At 48.3% G+C, this 19,435-nt stretch overlaps 1 protein-coding gene across 4 annotated transcripts in view; it reads right to left on the bottom strand.

The window, feature by feature from the left end:
* FAM13A (family with sequence similarity 13 member A) overlaps positions 1-19,435 on the bottom strand; it is a 344,313-nt gene that overhangs the window by 296,969 nt on the left and 27,909 nt on the right. For 2 of the 4 annotated variants that reach the window (XM_075351136.1, XM_075351152.1), the window contains exon 2: positions 18,804-18,993. In XM_075351136.1, coding sequence (XP_075207251.1) covers positions 18,804-18,993 — 190 coding nt within the window. Of the gene's footprint in view, positions 1-18,803; positions 19,147-19,435 lie in introns of those variants that run through there. The other 2 variants (XM_075351144.1, XM_075351130.1) reach the window with 2 other exon arrangements.

Raw genomic sequence — 19,435 nt, 5'->3', positions numbered from 1 at the left:
TAGGGGATCACCGAGTGGCCCTGAGAGTGTAGGACCGCTACAACGGATGCCATGACCTTGGTGAAGACTCGTGGGGCTGTCGCCAGGCCAAAAGGCAGTGCCACCAACTGAAGGTGTTCGTCCCCAATGGCGAAACGCAGGAAGCGTTGATGCTCTGGAGCGATCGGCACATGGAGATAGGCGTCTTTGATGTCGATTGATGCTAGGAAGTCTCCTTGGGACATCGAAGCGATGACAGATCGGAGGGATTCCATGCGAAACCGCCTGGTTCTCACATGTCCGTTGAGCAATTTGAGGTCCAAAACGGGACGGAATGAGCCGTCCTTTTTTGGCACTACGAACAGGTTGGAGTAAAAACCGCGACCGCGTTCCTGAAGGGGAACGGGGATCACCACTCCTTCTGTCTTCAGAGTGTCCACCGCCTGAAAAAGCGCAACAGTGCGCTCGGGGGGCGGAGATGTTCTGAAAAAAATGAGCCGGAGGACGAGAGCTGAACTCTATCCTGTAACCGTGAGACAGAATGTCTCTCACCCATCGGTCTTGGACATGTGGCCACCAGGCGTCGCAAAAGCGGGAGAGCCTGCCACCGACCGAGGATGCGGTTTGGGGCGGCCGAAAGTCATGAGGAGGTCGCCTTGGAGACGGTGCCTCCGGCGGACCTTGGAGGACGTGACTTAGACCGCCATGCAGAAGAGTTTCTCTGGCTCTTCTGTGGCCTGTTGGACGAGGAGGATTGGGATCTGGCTGAGGGCCGAAAGGACCGAAACCTCGCTTGAACTTTCCGTTGCTGCGGTCTGTATGGTTTGGGCTGGGGTAAGAACGAGTCCTTCCCCTTGGATTGCTTAATAATTTCATCCAATCGCTCGCCAAACAGTCGGTCGCCAGAAAACGGCAAACCGGTCAAGAACTTTTTGGAAGCAGAGTCTGCCTTCCATTCGCGTAGCCACATGGCCCTGCGGACTGCCACAGAATTGGCGGATGCTACCCCTGTACGGCTAGCCGAGTCCAGGACAGCATTCATGGCGTAGGATGCAAATACTGACGCCTGAGAAGTCAAAGATGCTACTTGTGGCGCAGCAGTACGGGTGACCGCATTAATCTCAGACAGACAAGCTGAGATAGCCTGGAGTGCCCACACTGCTGCAAAAGCTGGGGCAAAAGACGCGCCTATGGCTTCATAGATGGATTTCAGTAGGAGCTCTATCTGCCTGTCCGTGGCATCCTTGAGCGATGCACCGTCAGCCACTGCTACTACTGATCAAGCCGCCAGTCTAGAGACTGAAGGATCCACCTTGGGACATTGAGCCCAACCCTTAACCACGTCAGAGGGGAAGGGGTAACGTGTGTCATTAAGGTGTTTAGTAAAGCGCTTGTCCGGGAAAGCCCTGTGCTTCTGGACAGCATCTCTAAAGTTAGAGTGATCGAAGAAAACACTCCGAGTACGTTTAGGAAACCTAAACTGGTGTTTCTCCTGTTGTGAAGCTGAATCCTCTACAAGCGGAGTTGGGGGAGAGAGATCTAGCACCTGGTTGATGGACGCTATAAGGTCATTTACTATGGCGTCCCCTTCAGGTGTATCAAGATTGAGAGCAACGTCAGGGTCAGAGTCCTGGGCTGCGACCTCCGCCTCATCCTCTAGAGAGAGTCCTCAAGCTGAGACCCCGAACAACGTGATGAAGTCGGGGAAGATTCTAAGCGAGCCCGCTTAGCTGGTCTGGGACTGCGGTCCGTGCCGGAGTCCTGCACGTAATAATTAGAGGCCACATCAGGAGCACGCTTCGTCGCAGACCGAGAGGGGCCTGGGGGTGATCCCGCAGTGCCCGGGGCCTGTGTAAGGGCCGGTCTGGACTGCAAAGCCTCTAGAAACTGAGCAGACCCTTTATCCATAGACTGAGTCATGGAATATGAAAGCGACTCAGAGAGTTTGTCAGCTAAAACAGCAAACTCTGTCCCTGCCATCTGGACAGGGAGAGCCGGCGGTTCTACCTGGGCCGAGGGACCCCCCAGTGCCTCAGGCTCCGGCCGAGCGAGTGCCCCAGTGCCCGAGCATAGGTCACAGTGAGGGTAGGTGGAACCTGCAGGTAGCATAGCCGCACAAGAGGTACAGGTAGCAAAATAACCGTGTGTCTTGGCACCCTTGCTCCTTTTGAACGACATGCTGTTGTTTCCCAGGAGCGTGATCACTGAGGTATATAGCCACAAGCTAACAGTACAGCCGAACCGGAAAATGTATATATATATATATATATATATATATATATATATATATATATATATATATATATATATATATATATATATATATATATATATATATATATATATATATATATATATATATATATATATATATATATATAGTTCAGCACCCTAGGGGGACCAGCACCGGGTAACCGGTGTGTCTTACCGACCGCTCCAGCGGTGTGTGGCCACCAGATTCCCTGCCTCGGGTCTCCCAGAGCTGCAGCCAGAAGTCCTCCACCGGCAGAATATGTTAAAACATGGCTGTCGGCGTTCACAGGGGAGGAGGGAGCCGTGGGCGTAACTACAAAAGTGCGGGAATCTGGTGCCCCAGGGTGATTAGTGAGGGGGGAGGAGGACAGCTACGTGTGCTCCAGCCCTCACTGTCGGCGTTAGACCGACCGTCCCGCCCTTACCCCTGACTGGCAGGCCCGGGGGCGGGAGTTTAGCTGTCGGCGTTCTGTACTAGGCCGCAAAAGCCGGGGACTAAAGTAAAAACCGCGGCCGGCAAGCAGGCACGGTCGGCGCGGTAGTCCCGGTCAAAAATCAACACCGCAGTCGCTGCAGCGTCTGAGGCCCAGGTGCTCCATGCACCGTCCCAAAGGGGACACAGAGTACCTGTAGATGCAGGGTCCTTCCCTGTCGATACTCAGTCTCCTGTCCAGCAGATTCCCCCAGGGGCTGCGGAGGGAGCCCGGTCCCAGTGCCTGGATGACCGGTTAGGATCCCACTTCACCCAGAGCCCCTAAGGGATGGGGAAGGAAAACGGCATGTGGCTCCTGCCTGTGTACCCGCAATGGGTACCTCAACCTTAACAGCACCGCCGACTCAGTGGGGTGAGAAGGGAGCATGCCGGGGACCCTGTTAGGGGCCCTCTTTTCTTCCATCCGATATAATCAGCAGCTGCTGCTGACTAAAATGTGGAGCATTGTGTGCATGTGTGCCTCCTTCAACACAAAGCAAAAAACTGATGGGCCCGTGATGCACGGGAGGGTGTATAGGCAGAGGGGAGGGGTTACACTTTTTAAAGTGTAATACTTTGTGTGGCCTCCGGAGGCAGAAGCTATACACCCAATTGTCTGGGTCTCCCAATGGAGCGACAAAGAAAACAGTGTTTACTAAGTACCCTATGTTTATATGCACTATGCTTTTATTTAGTTACAGCAGGGTATGTTTTCACAATTTTTCCTTGGTTTCTCGTTTTTTTTAACATGCGTCATGAACGTTTTTTTTAACGCAATAATGGATCCAGTGGAAATGCATTTTCATTTCAATGCATTTGCAATGGACTCGCGTCAACATGCGTTCACATGCATTTGCGTGCGTTATAGTGAGGATCCAGCGACTTGCAGTTGTTTAACTATTTTCAAAAACACTACTTGTAGCGTTTTTGAGCTGCGTCCAAATACTGTTTTTCACTGGATCCTGACTATACTGCACGCAAACGCATGTGAGCGCTGGCCTGCTGATAGACAGGATCCTGCTTGCTCTACTGAGCATGCCCAGAAACCAGCCTGGCGTGATCAGTCTCTCCCCCCCACCTGAGAGCGGCGGACGCTCGTAACCAAGGTAAATATCGGGTAACCAAGCAAAGCACTTCACTTAGTTACCAGCCTCCGCAGCTGTCAGATGCCGGCTCCCAGTTTATCATGTTCAGTTCCCCTCACTCCCGATCACATGACTTCAATACCTGCCCATAAACTTCAAGTGACAGGATCCTGCAAAATAACACTTGCGTTTGCATGCGTTTTTCTTTGTAAAAACAGGATCCACATTTACAGCAAAAAAATGTTAAAAAAAACGTAGTGTGAAAGCAGCCTAAAACATGAAAGGGGTCAGAACCCAGTATTTCAATAATGTTTCATTATGAAAACAAGCTCCTCCAAACCGTATCTATACTATATTTGTAAGGAGTGAAATGCAACCACTACACAAACTCTGGAAACGCAGAAAGGCGTGCAGTAAGTCTATCTGGTAGTAGAGACGACCGGAGGGGCATTGCACTCTCACTTCACATGAGCCAAAGTATGTACAGTCCAAATTTCACTATGAAATGAGTCTCTTTAAAAAGTTACAGCAATTATTCTGTGTAAAGCAGAGAGTGAATTTCCCGGTAAAAAATTAAAGTCATGCAGCTTTTTTGGATGAAAATCAGGGGATTTTTTTATTTTTTTTTAACCCTTGTGTGAGCTTAGCCATAAAGAGATAATAGAATTACTTTAAGTGTATTAAAAAAAAAATCGGTCCCATTTTCATCCAGAAAAGTAGGACGATTTTTTTTTACTTTTTTTTTTCTACTATTATTCATTTACAGGATCATTTACAGTGTTCTATGCTACAGAATTGTAATATATATATAGGAATCGGACGTCACTAGGATGGTCTGTGTGCAGTCCCGTTTTATTCCTCACACCTACATACTTGTATTGGCGAGTCACAATCACGGCATTCACTCGCAGCATGCTGAAACTTTTTCTCAGCCAGAATCTGGATGACTCGTTGACTAACGTTGGTCCGAGTGCAATGCAAGATTTTCTCGCATTGCACTTGTACAATTCATACGCTCGTGTGATCGATGCCTAAAGTCAAACTATGACAGCTGTAGGTACATGGCTCACTCGGCAGTGCTTGAGGTAGGCACGGGAGTCGACTTTAAAACAAAACATCAAGGTTGCTTTATTAAAACTCCATAAAGCAAGCCACAAACCAAGGACATAAAAGTCCTTATTTTGTGAAGAAACAGAATACACAATCCTAAGCCTGCTTTCACACATCCGTTTTTTGCCATCAGGCACAATCCGGTTTGTGCCTGATGCAACGGATCCGTCGCAGAATGTGGGAACATACAGTTAGGTCCAGAAATATTTGGACAGTGACACAAGTTTTGTTATTTTAGCTGTTTACAAAAACATGTTCAGAAATACAATTATATATATAATATGGGCTGAAAGTGCACACTCCCAGCTGCAATATGAGAGTTTTCACATCCAAATCGGAGAAAGGGTTTAGGAATCATAGCTCTGTAATGCATAGCCTCCTCTTTTTCAAGGGACCAAAAGTAATTGGACAAGGGACTCTAAGGGCTGCAATTAACTCTGAAGGCAGCTCCCTCGTTAACCTGTAATCAATGAAGTAGTTAAAAGGTCTGGGGTTGATTACAGGTGTGTGGTTTTGCATTTGGAAGCTGTTGCTGTGACCAGACAACATGCGGTCTAAGGAACTCTCAATTGAGGTGAAGCAGAACATCCTGAGGCTGAAAAAAAAGAAAAAATCCATCAGAGAGATAGCAGACATGCTTGGAGTAGCAAAATCAACAGTCGGGTACATTCTGAGAAAAAAGGAATTGACTGGTGAGCTTGGGAACTCAAAAAGGCCTGGGCGTCCACGGATGACAACAGTGGTGGATGATCGCCGCATACTTTCTTTGGTGAAGAAGAACCCGTTCACAACATCAACTGAAGTCCAGAACACTCTCAGTGAAGTAGGTGTATCTGTCTCTAAGTCAACAGTAAAGAGAAGACTCCATGAAAGTAAATACAAAGGGTTCACATCTAGATGCAAACCATTCATCAATTCCAAAAATAAACAGGCCAGAGTTAAATTTGCTGAAAAACACCTCATGAAGCCAGCTCAGTTCTGGAAAAGTATTCTATGGACAGATGAGACAAAGATCAACCTGTACCAGAATGATGGGAAGAAAAAAGTTTGGAGAAGAAAGGGAACGGCACATGATCCAAGGCACACCACATCCTCTGTAAAACATGGTGGAGGCAACGTGATGGCATGGGCATGCATGGCTTTCAATGGCACTGGGTCACTTGTGTTTATTGATGACATAACAGCAGACAAGAGTAGCCGGATGAATTCTGAAGTGTACCGGGATATACTTTCAGCCCAGATTCAGCCAAATGCCGCAAAGTTGATCGGACGGCGCTTCATAGTACAGATGGACAATGACCCCAAGCATACAGCCAAAGCTACCCAGGAGTTCATGAGTGCAAAAAAGTGGAACATTCTGCAATGGCCAAGTCAATCACCAGATCTTAACCCAATTGAGCATGCATTTCACTTGCGCAAATCCAGACTTAAGACGGAAAGACCCACAAACAAGCAAGACCTGAATGCTGCGGCTGTAAAAGCATGGCAAAGCATTAAGAAGGAGGAAACCCAGCGTTTGGTGATGTCCATGGGTTCCAGACTTAAGGCAGTGATTGCCTCCAAAGGATTCGCAACCAAAATATTGAAAATAAAAATTTTTTTTTTGGGTTTGGTTTATTTGTCCAATTACTTTTGACCTCCTAAAATGTGGAGTGTTTGTAAAGAAATGTGTACAATTCCTATCAGATATTTTTGTTCAAACCTTCAAATTAAACGTTACAATCTGCACTTGAATTCTGTTGTAGAGGTTTCATTTCAAATCCAATGTGGTGGCATGCAGAGCCCAACTCGCGAAAATTGTGTCACTGTCCAAATATTTCTGGACCTAACTGTAGGTAATGATGGTTGACGTTGGGGAGATCAACATCCAACACCACGGAGACACCATCACGTGTTTCTCAACGCAGTGACACTAGAACAAGGCCCCTTGAGAAAATATGTGGGAAAACTGAGGAAACGGATACGGTTAAAAACTGAGATTTTTTTGTGACAAAAAATGATTTTCCAGAACATCTGGGTATGCCCAGAAGAAAAACATGGATCCGGCGCCTCATTCCCTCATTTGCCAGATGACGACGGATCCGGCGCCCATAGGCTTCCATTGTAAAAAAAATACGAACGCGGCCGGTTCCGGCGCCTTCCGGTTTGTCGCCGCTCACAAAAAAAACGTTCCTTTGGATGTTGCTTCCGGCGGCCGCAGACAAATTTCGCTGGAGCCAGCAGCCGCCGGATGAAACGCGATGCCATGCGGCACAATCCAGCGCTAATACAAGTCTATGAAGAAAAAAAAATGGATCCGGTGCCGGATCCGTTTTATCCGGTGTTCGCGGGATTGTGCCTGATGGCAAAAAACGGATGTAAGAATGCACCCTAACAGTAGCACTACAGTGTCAATCCAGCACACGAGTCCAAGCATGGAGATTTCACACAGGAGATTTCTTACCTCCATACACAGACAGCTAATGAATTCACCTGGACTTTCTTATGTCCACCATGCCAGAAGTCTGGCTTAAAATTTTGTGAGTTTAAGGCTATGTGCGCACGTTGCGTTCTATTCTGCAGCGTGTAAGTCACTGCCTGTGCGTCTCAGAACGCAGCCGAAAAAGCTGCATTCTGAGACGCATTTGGCAGAACGCAACGTGTGCACATTCCTGTAGAATTCATGCGTTCTGGATGCTTGCTCTGCCATAGACAGAGTGGGAAAAGCATTCAGAACGCACATTTTTGGACAGTGCAGTCCCACTCGGCTCTGCAGCATTCCCATAGACTTGCAGCAGAGCCGAGTGGGACCGCAGTGTCAAAAAGAGCATGGCGGGCTGCGAGACAGAGCCGCGCGATCAGAATGAATTCGGATGAACTTCACCCGACTTCATTGTAATCGCGTGGCTCTGTGCATGTGCCGCGGCTCGATTTGCGGTCACACGTGAAGGACTCACCTGTGATCGCAAATCCCCTGAGTGACTGCAGTGAGCCGCACGATCAGCTGTGTTTTCACTCAGGTTACTCGTGGCCACAGCTGCAGTCCTCCACCTGCGAGCGGTGGCCGCGAGTAACCTCAGTGACAGCACAGCTGAACACGCGACTCACTTCAGTTGCTGCATGGAGTGGCGGCGTTCTACTGCCGTTCCTGTCACCTTCCGATGTAGCAGAGCTGAAAGAGTTGTGGGACCTTGCGTGGATTACGTCGGACCTGCAGGTGTTTTTGTTATGTTAATAAAGTGGTGAAAGAGGGGTTTTTTTGTCTTAAATTAAAAATGAAGAATTTTTTGGATGTGTGTGTTTATTTTCTTTAACTTACAGGTTAATCATAGAAGGTATCTCGTGGAGACGCCTGCCATGATTAACCTAGGACTTAGTGGCCGCTATGGGCTACTGCCATTAACTCCTTATTACCCCGTTTGCCACCACACCAGGGCAATTCGGGATGAGCCGGGTAGTCCCGGGACTGTCGCATCTAATGGATGCGGCAATTCCAGGCGGCTGCTGTCTGATATTGTTAGGCTGGGGGGCTCCCTATAACATGGAGCTCCCCATCCTGTGAACACCAGCCTTCAGCCGTGTGGCTTTACCCTGGCTGGTGTCCAAATTGGGGGGGACTGCACGTTGTTTTTGTTTTTTTTTAATTATTTATTTATTTTACTGCTTGATATAGACACGCCCACCGGTGGCTGTGATTGGTTGGAGTGAGACAGCTGTCACTCAGCGTGGGGGCGTGTCTGGCTGCAACCAACCATAGGCGCCAGTGGGCGGGGGAAGCAGGGAATACGAGATGGATTAATGAGCGGCCGGCATTTTCAAAAGAGGAGAAGCCGCCACAGTGTGAACGCCGTGCAGCGCCGCGCCGGTGATCGTGGATCGGTGAGTGTGAGAGAGGGCGTGGGAGGGAGAGACAGACATGGACAGAGAGAGAGTTAGAGACATAGAGACAGAGAGAGAGACCGACCGACAGACCGACCGACCGACAGACCGACCGACATGGACAGAGAGATAGAGACATAGAGACAGAGAGAGAGACCGACCGAGAGACCGACAGAGAGAGTGAGAGACCGAAAGACCTGCATTTGTAAAGTAAAAAAAAACATGCGGATCACAACAAAAATGCAGTGGAAACGCACTGCTTAACATTTTGGCAGTGTTTTTCTACAACTCATTGATTTCAATGGGTGTAGAACGCTGCCAAAATGGACAAAATAATTGACATGCTGCTTTTCTAAACGCAGAGATTTTGTCAAATTTTTGACAATCAAAACGCTGCATTTCAAAAATCATCATGCGCAGAGATTTTGCATAATTCTCATAGACTTTGCTGGGGAAGACAACGCATGCATTTTGTAAATGACACAGTGCAGTTATAAACGCAGCCAAAATGCAGAAAAAAAACCCAACGTGCGTACATGGCCCAAAGCCTGCTTTACACGGGACGACCAATTGTGCGATTTCACAATCGATCGTACCCGCCCCCGTCGTTTGTGCGTCATGGGCAAATCGATGCCCGTGTTGCACAAAGTCGTGAAACCCCCGTCACACGTACTTACCTGCTGAGGGACCTTGCTGTGGGCGGCGAACATCCACTTCCTGAATGGGGAGGGACGTTCGAGGTCACAGCAACGTCACACAGCCGCCGGCCAATAGAACCGGAGGGGCGGAGATGAGCGGGATGTAAACATCTCGCCCACCTCCTTCCTTCCGCATAGCCGGCGGGAGCTGTGGGACGCAGGTAAGCAGAGTTCATTGCTCCCATGGTGTCACACGAAGCGACGTGTGCTGCCACGGGAACGATGAACAACCGGCACAAGTAAAAATAAACGATATTATGAAACTGAGCGACGAGTACACGACTCACGATTTGTGAGCGATACTGCGTCGCTCAGACGTTTCATACGAGACGATGGCGTGTATGATGCCGGATGTGCGTCCGTAACCCCGACGATGCATCGCACGATCCGTCATCTCGTGTAAAGCACCCTTAAGTGTTGGCACGCTAGTCCCAGGCAGATCCACCCAAATGGACAGAGTATGGGTGTGACAGGGCATGACTAAAGGCCGCTTTAGACGCTGCGATATTGGTACCGATATCGCTAGCGTGGGTACCCGCCCCCATCTGTTGTGTGACACGGGCAAATCGCTGCCCGTGCTGCACAACATCGCCCAGACCTGTCACACTACTTACCTGCCCGGCGACGTCGCTGTGACCGGCGAACCGTCTCCTTTCTCAGAGGGCAGTTCGTTCAGCATCACAGTGACGTCACAGCTGTGTCACTGAACCACCGCCCAATAGAAGCGGAGCGGCGGAGATGAGCGGGACGTAACATCCCGCCCACCTCCTTCCTTCCGCATTGTGTCCGGGAGGCACGTAAGGAGAGCTTCCTCGTTCCTGCGGTGTCACACGGAGCGATGTGTGGTGCCGCAGGAACGAGGAACAACTTCGTTACTGCTGCAGTAACAATATTTGAGAATGGACCCCCATGTCACCGATGAGCGATTTTGCATGTTTTTGCGACGATGCAAAATCGCTCATAGGTGTCACACGCAACGGCATCGCTAATGCGGCCGGATGTGCGTCACCAATTTCGTGACCCCAACGACTTCGCATTAGCGATGTCGTAGCGTGTAAAGCCCCCTTCAGCCATCTAAATCATGAAAAGTTTAAAATTTTACTAGAAATGTATTCCATTTGAGTCTAATTAATTAAATGCAGTGTGCCTCTCAATGATTTAGGTGCATCTAACTCCACCATGCCTCTTGTACAACACCAGTCTTAATAAATGGGGCTAAACTTCTGCTGCCTATTTATCCTCTACCCCCACCTAAAAAGTCCTTGAATTGCTGGGGCACATACAAATTTAATGGAGTCTGCTCTTCTGTGGGAAATTCGCAAGTTAATCTTAAAGGGAAATTCCAGGAACCAATCTATAAATTCCAGGGACCAAACTAGAAAGTTAGCGTTTCTGGATATTCTTTTCTGGTGGTTTAGTTTCTTCTATTCTAACCATAAATGCAAATCTGCCCTCCACACACAGATTCCCTGCTGGATTTGTACACAGGAAAAGCTGACATCTAAGGCTGCTTTCACACCTCCGGTTTTTGCTATGCGGCACAATCCGGCACTTTGCAGGAAAAACGCAACCGTTTTTTTTTTGCTGCCGGTTGCGTTTTTCCTGCATAGACTTTAATTAGTGCCGCATTGTGCCGCATGGCCTTGCGTTCGGTCCTGTTTTTGTCGCATGCGGCAGATTTAGCTGATGCGGCGGCCGGATGGAACGTTGCCTGGCACGTTTTTTTTGTGCGGCAAAAAAAAAAAACGCATCGCGCCGCATCCGGCCGATGCGGCGCTTTTCTCAATGCATCCCTATGGATGCTGCAAAAACCGCATCCGGCCGCCGCATGCGGTTTTTGCCACTGCGCATGCTCAGTAGCATGCCGCAAGCGGCAAAAACCGGAAGGGCCGCATGTAAAAAACTTATGCAAAGGATGCGGTGTTTTCACCGCATCCGTTGCATAGGTTTCACAGCCGGATTGAGCCGCACGGCTCAAACCGGATGTGTGAACGCAGCCTAACATGGCAAAGTTGAAGTGTAAATCAAGTCTATATAGAACAGGGGGGCAGTATTTACCTTACATTACCTTGAAGGGTTTTGTTCAGGATTAACATATTGATGACCTATCCTTTGGAAACATCATGAATATAAGATCAGTGGGGGACCAACACCTCGCATTCCATCATCAGCTGATAATTGCAGTGGAGTGAAGGTGGGCAGGTATAAGCAATGTGTGGAGTGGTACACTGCGGCGCTATACATTTAGTGGCTGCATTCAGGTAAATGAGAGATAAAGCACAGTACACTGCTTCTCTGCTTTTGAGAGAGAAGACATTAGCTGATGAGTGGTACCAGGTGTCGGACTCCCATTGCTCTCACATTGATCTGACAGTGAACAATGCCTTTACATTTTGAAATGGCAATGCAGCTAAGGTGTCAATTATCACATAAAGAATGGGAAACACTGACTAAATAGCACTGGCTACACTGAGTCACTAGCATGGAAAACACAGCTGATGGGAAGATAATACAAAGGTACATTTGAAAACATTCAAAGTGAGAATTTCTACAAAAGTGGTCACTTAGCTTCGTACAAGTTTATATTTGTATTGTGAATGCAACCCTCTCTCATGTAGAGCACCATGGATCCAATGGCGCTGTATAAGGCTATGTGCGCACGTTGCGTACTAGCCCTGCAGAAATTTCTGCAGCGATCTGAAGAGCACACGTGCGCTTCAAATCGCTGCAGAAAATGTCCGTAGAGGAAAAAAAAAAAGCCGATTCCATGCGCTCTGCCTGCAGCTCCTGCCATAGATAGAGCGGGGACTGCGGGCAAAGCGCACGGAAGAAGTGACATGTCACTTCTTAGAACGCAGCGCTTCGGGCAGCAGCCAAAGCGCTGCACTCTAAGACGCCACGTGCGCACGGCTCCTGCATAATCTCCATAGACTATGCAGGGGACGCAGGATGCATGCAGTTACGCTGCGCTACAAAGCGCAGCGTAACTGCATGTATTTACGCAACGTGCGCACATAGCCTAAGGCTATGCACTATAAGGCTTCTATTCTGCACACAAAAAAGCAGCAGGAAAAAAACAAGCCTTTTTTTATTGAATTTGCACGTTTTTATCACTTGCATTTTTCCTACTTCTTCTTAGTCATGGCAATCGTGGGGGTTCAGGCGCTGTACCCCCATGACAGCCACCAGGTCTCTGGCTGATGTTACAGCTGGGTCCTGGCTCTCACTGCTCGGTGCAGTGCCTGCGTTCCCGGCAGTTTAACCCCCTGAATACTGTGATCAGTGCGACCACAGCATTCAGAAGGCAGGGAGAGGAATCGCTTACCTCTCCCTGGTCATCGGGTCCCTGTAATGCAATTACAGGGACCCGATCGCTGCTATAGCAACTCTGGGTTGTCACCATGACGACCCCGGGTGAGCTATGGAAAGCTTCACACACCATGCTGTATGCACGGTGTGCGAGGCAACATGCTGTAGTGATAAAGCACTGCAGGGGATTATAAAAACGTAGCAAAAAAACGCAGAAATAATTGACATGTTGTTTCTTTTTTTGCAAGGAAAAAAAGAAGCAGCATGTGCACAGCAAGTCACTATTCTCAGACTTTGCTGGGATGATTTTTCCATGCTTTGATTAAAATATGCAAGGAAAAACGCATAAAAAGAAAAACAAAAAAAAAAAAAAACACCACGTGGGCACATAGCCTAAATAGTAGTTCATGAACTGCCTTTTGGTTGCAGCTCCGCAACACTTTCACTTTCTGCAACAGCAGCAACCATAGATAAATCACTGCAGATGACCGGATGCAGAAATGTAGAGCAAGAGAACAAATGTATAGTAAGGCTTATGTATACAATGTATAGTTCATGTGTCAAATTTAGAAACGCAACGATGGTAACGACTGACCGCTTTCATGAGCTGCTCACGGGACATGTATGTTAGCTATTTGCTGCCAAAAATTTGATCGGTTTTCCATACTCTGAAATGTCAGGCACATAAACCTGTGTAATGTATGTAATATAAAGTGTTGTAGAATATACTGGCGCTATATACATAACATGTATTATTATTATTATACAGTCTCTTTTGTTACCTTCCTTTCCTGATTGTGCTGCCCAGTCAGGCATAAACCAGCCATCTAGGTTAGAAAGTTCATAATATAAGTGTTCTTGCCTTGCAAATGTTAAATGATGTTAGAGCACCCTCTAGTGGTTCATTTCTGTAGTGTTCAGAATTTCCTCTGTGGGAGTGTCCTGGTGTATTGTGGGAGATTTTGTGCGCATGCTGGTATGGTAGAGGAACCACCTTAGGCTATGTGCCCACGCTGCGGAAAATGCGCGGATTTTGCCGCGGATTTCTCGCGGAAAAGCTGCGGATTTTCCAGAAATCTGTAGCACAGCTACTCCCCAGCCATTTCTATGGCATTTGGAAAATGCTGTGCCCACGCTGCGGATTTTTCCGCAGCGGAAATCGTGCAGAAAAATCTGCAGCATGTCTATTATTGTTGCGGATTTCTCCGCAGGGTCTCATATACTCACCTGCCTTGATAGAGACCAGAGTCACTTCTCTGTCCGGTGTACAGCAGCGCGGTGGATCGAGCCAGGTACAGGAAGGAAGAGGTGGGCGGGGCCTGCATGAGCTCCGGTCATGTGACAGCCGGAGCTAGTTCAGGCCCGCCCACCTCCAGCACAGTGCACCAGACACTGACAGTGACCCGGCCGCCGGAAAACGAGGTGCTGCATGATGGAGGTAAGTAATATGAACGCCCCGATCACTGCAGCACTTGTTCTGCATTGAGGATGCAGTGCTGAAGCCATGGTACTGTATCCTCAATGCAGAATGCCCGCACCATATCCGCAGGACATTCCGCAGCATGGAAACAGACAGAAGTTGTGGTGCTGTATCCTCAATGCAGAATGTCCGCACCATATCCGCAGCATTGAAACAGAGAAAGTTCTGTTGCGGATTTCTGGGAGCACCTGCGGAATGTCCTGCGGATATAACCTCAGGACACTGTCCCCGTGGGCACATAGCCTTAGGAGAGAATTCACCACAGGAGGACATGTGCTGTTCTGTCTCTTGACACTTTCATTGTTAAAGACCCACTGTCCTTACAAAAGCATCTCTGGTAAGGGATTAGTACTATATGTAACAGCATAATGCGCAAATCTGTTATTGGATTGCAACGTTGTGATGATGTAGGGAAATTAGGCCAGATAGGAATTCACATGTATCTGCAGCCTCCATTTTGTAGAGCACCTCCTCTATACAATGAATGTATTACCTATGTGCATTATGTGCGCCATACGTACGATTGTTATTTGTATTCTTACAGTTTTACCACATATACTCTTGCGCACAAGTGCACTGTTACCAATAAATAAGTTTAGACTATAGAGCAACAGTCTGCTTTTTATGGAAGACAGAAGAAGGTTTATAGTGCATGTCAGATTGCACACTGTGCGAACGTGCATGAAGACAGAACACTGATGTTTAAAGAGAATCTGTCACCAGGTATTTGCTACCTCATCTGTAGAGAGACCGAGACACTGATTCCAGCAATGTGTCACTTACTGAACTGTTTGCAATCAATATTTCTCTGCTGCAGATCTAGCAGTAAGGCTGGAGTCACACTTGCGAGTGTAAAATCGGACCGAGTCTCATGCTACAAAGTAGCATGAGCTCTGTCCGAGTGTTGATCCGTGTGCAATGCAACAGCAATGCATTTCTGTGAATTTTCTCATGATTGTAGTCCATGTGCAATCCGTGTGTGATCCGTATGGGATCCGTTTTTATTCTCAGCAACTATGTCATCTGCCATTCAGCTCTGCTACATGGCTGCTGACAACAGACACAGACAGAGCCATGTAGACAGCAGACACAGCCAGAGCCATGTAGCAGAGCTGAATGGCCACTGACAGCAGACACAGACAGAGCCATGTAGCAGAGCTGAATGGCCACTGACAGCAGACACAGACAGAGCCGCGGGATCAGAATGAAGTCGGATTAACTTCACCAGACTTCATTGCCATCCCGCAGCTCTGTCTGTGTGTCATGGCCTGATTTTCAGTCACCAGTGAAGGACTCACCGGTGACCGCAAATCCCGAGTGACTGAAGTGATCTGCGTGATCAGCGGTGCCATCACTGAAGTTACCCGCGGCCACAGCTGAAGTCCTCCAGCTGAGCTCTGTGGCCGCGGGTAACCTGAGTGACGTCATCGCTGATAGCGTGACTCACTTCAGTCGCTGCGGGAGCACACAGACTGCGGTCGTGGTCTGTGTCAGCTTGTGATGTAGCAGAGCTAAGAACGTCGTGGGACCTCGGTGGATTACGTCGGACCTGGAGGGGTATTTGGGGACTTGAATAAAGTGGTGAAAGAGGGTGTGTTTTTTTTGTCATTTACTTAAAATAAAGGATTTTCGGGTGTATGTCTTTATTTTCTTTAACTTACAGGTTAATCATGGAAGGTATCTCGGGGAGACGCCTGCCATGATTAACCTAGGACTTAGTGGCAGCTATGGGCTGCTGCCATTAACTCCTTATTATCCCGATTGCCACCACACCAGGGCAATTCAGGATGAGTCGGGTACAGTCCCGGGACAGTCGCATCTAATGGATGCGGAAATTCCGGGCGGCTGCTGGCTGATATTGTTAGGGTGGAGGGCTCCCCATAACGTGGCGCTCCCCATCCTGACAATACCAGCCTCCTGCCGTATGGCTTTACCCTGACTGGTATGAAAATTGGGGGGAACCGCACGCCGTTTTTTTTTATTTATTTAATTTACTGCACGATATAGACCCGCCCACCGGCAGCTGTGATTGGTTGCAGTGAGACAGCTGTCACTCAAACGTGGGGGTGTGTCTGACTGCAACCAATCATAGGCGCCGGTGGGCGGGGAAAGCAGTGAATACAAGATGGAATAATGAGTGGCTGGCTTTTTCAAAAGAGGAGAAGCCGCCGGAGCTTTGTGAAAGCCGTGCAGCGTCGCGCCCGTGATCGTGGATCGGTGAGTATGAGAGAGGGGGGGAGAGAGGGATAGACAGAGAGAGAGACCGACGGAGAGAGAGAGAGACAGACTGACAGAGATAGAGATTGACCGACATCGACAGACCTCACTCATTTCCAGTGTTTTCTGCAACATGCGATAAATGTATTTAGAAGAACGGATGTCACTAGGATGGTGTATGTGCCGTCCGTGACATCAGTTTTTTTTCACGCACCCATAGACTTTCATTGGAGTGACTCGCACGTGAAAATCACCAAAACGCAGCATGCTGCAATTTTTTTCTCAGCCCGATTTGGACTAAGAAAAAAAATAGCAGATGGGAGCTGCCTCATTGATTAACAGTGGTTTGAGTGCAATAAGAGATTTTCTCGCATTGCACTCGTGCGAGTTAATCGCAAGTGTGACTCCAGCCTTAAGGTCCAGTCACACTAAGCAACTTACCAGCGATCCCAACAACGATAGGGATCGCTGGTAAGTTGCTAGGAGGTTGCTGGTGAGCTGTCACACTGCGACGCTCCAGCGATCCCACCAGCAACCTGACCTGGCAGGGATCGCTGGAGCGTGGCTACACGAGTTGCTGGTGAGCTCACCAGCAACCAGTGACCAGCCCCCAGTCTCCTAGTTACAGCACACATCAGGTTAATTAACCTGATGTGTGACTCCAGCCTTAAGGTCCAGTCACACTAAGCAACTTACCAGCGATCCCAACAACGATAGGGATCGCTGGTAAGTTGCTAGGAGGTTGCTGGTGAGCTGTCACACTGCGACGCTCCAGCGATCCCACCAGCAACCTGACCTGGCAGGGATCGCTGGAGCGTGGCTACACGAGTTGCTGGTGAGCTCACCAGCAACCAGTGACCAGCCCCCAGTCTCCTAGTTACAGCACACATCAGGTTAATTAACCCGATGTGTGCTGCAGCTAAATGTGCACAGAGCAGGGAGCAGCGCACACTGAGAGCTGGCTCCTTGCTCTCCTAGTTACAGCACACATCGGGTTAATTGCCTGATGTGTGCTGCAGCTAAATGTGCACAGAGCAGGAGCCGGCAGTACAGGCAGTGAGAGCGGAGGAGGCTGGTATCAAAGGTAAATATCGGGTAACCAAGGACAGGGCTTCTTGGTTACCCGATGTTTACATTGGTTACCAGCCTCCGCAGAAGCCGGCTCCTGCTGCCTGCACATTTAGTTGTTGCTGTCTCGCTGTCACACACAGCGATCTGTGCTTCACAGCAGGACAGCAACAACTAAAAAATGGCCCAGGACATTCAGCAACAACCAACGACCTCACAGCAGGGGCCAGGTTGTTGCTGGATGTCACACACAGCAACATCGCTAGCAACGTCACAAAAGTTGTTCGTTACCAGCGATGTTGCTAGCGATGTTGCTTAGTGTGACGGGGCCTTTATACAGAGCTCATTAACATGCTGGACTACCTGGCAGCACACCAAGTTGTCCTCTAATGATAAAATCACTGATTAATCAGCAGTAGATTATCAAAACTACACTGAGCAGCCCAGTAAGTGACACACCACAGAAATCAGGAACTCTGCCCCTATATTATGCTGCTCTCAGATTAGGTGGCAAAAACCTGGTGATGGATTCCCTTTAAAAAGACCACTCCAGTGAAATATATTATTTCTCCCTCTATTAGTAATGATGACTATGTGTAATAAGTTCAGGTCGCCACCTTTTACCGTTTTCAGTGGTGCTTTGGTCCATTCTTGCATCACGCAATCCCATTTGTGTTTGCTGTGTGGATCGGTGGTTACTTTCTCAATGCAAATCTCTGACACTCAGATCAAGGCTGTGTAGGTTCATTCAGGGTCTCATATGATGACATGGAGAAAATAGAAAAAGTGCTCCATTGCACACAGCCGACACTGAGATACTCAGCAAGTCACAAACACACACACACGGTCATGTGAAGCCAGTGAGTATATTACTGTGCGCATTACACATACAAAACCGATTGCTAACGAAAAGAGAAATACATTTTTTACCGGGGTGGTCCTTTCTCTGAATGTTAACTAATGACGGTGTTTTATCACATTTTATGACTACAGGCTGACTACATGGGCCATAGGAGGCTCAGAAGTGCAGAAACTGCCAGGAATTCTGGAGGCCAGTAAGTTTTTAGTGGATATTACATTTATCCCAATTTATAATAAATGACATCCTTATGCAAAACTTATTAAATATTTTTTTCTTTTTCTAAGGTCTACAGAGAGAATAACCCTCCATAGTGGTATACCAGTATGATCTCTAAAGCACAGCTATAGGGTTTGCACATTTCTGTGTTCCAGGCGCGTCCTATGAAGATATACACATATAAGGTGTAGCTTACCTTCGCTTCGTAAGTACTCCACCACGCTCCACACTACGGCTGGCACACCATTCATGATCAGACCCTCTTTATGCAAGTCTTTGAGTGGAACTCCAAAAAATCTCCTGCATTGCACGGGGGGCTGTCCTCTTCCAGGCCGCACTACCACTTTTTTCATATCTTCCTTAAGCCTGACGGCAGCTTTGCTTTGCTTGAAGGAGCAGAAAAAGAGAGAGCAGTCATGAGCAGAGACAACAGGGGGCTGCATTTCTGGCCTGAGTTTTGGACTCAGAAGTTCAAGCATTTTGGGCCATAACAGAAACAAAATGAAACATGGCAATGAGACGAGTGTTACTGATCCTCAAGTAAAAGATGTGTTGAGGCTGGGAGTGAGCTTTTCAGAGCACACACAGGCAAGCAGGGGGCGGTGCACTCACAACTTCCCTGTATCTAGGATATCAAGCAGGCTTTTCTTTCAACACAGTTGTCTCCAAGCCATATTGCCACAGTAACCTCTGGGCGGAACTAGGAACCAGTCTACAAGTCAATTCTCCGGGATCTCAGCCCCCGACGAGGTCTGCAGAGCCTGAGGACTGGGTCCTGGACAGGAAGGGTGTCCTCCAGGAGCTAAAGCGCCACCTCTGCTCCTCCAG

Source organism: Anomaloglossus baeobatrachus, chromosome 1 (genome assembly GCF_048569485.1).
Source record: "Anomaloglossus baeobatrachus isolate aAnoBae1 chromosome 1, aAnoBae1.hap1, whole genome shotgun sequence".
Classification (NCBI taxonomy): domain Eukaryota; kingdom Metazoa; phylum Chordata; class Amphibia; order Anura; family Aromobatidae; genus Anomaloglossus; species Anomaloglossus baeobatrachus.
The sequence above is the reverse complement of the archived record's forward strand: the minus strand, read 5'-3'. Positions and strand labels throughout refer to the sequence as shown.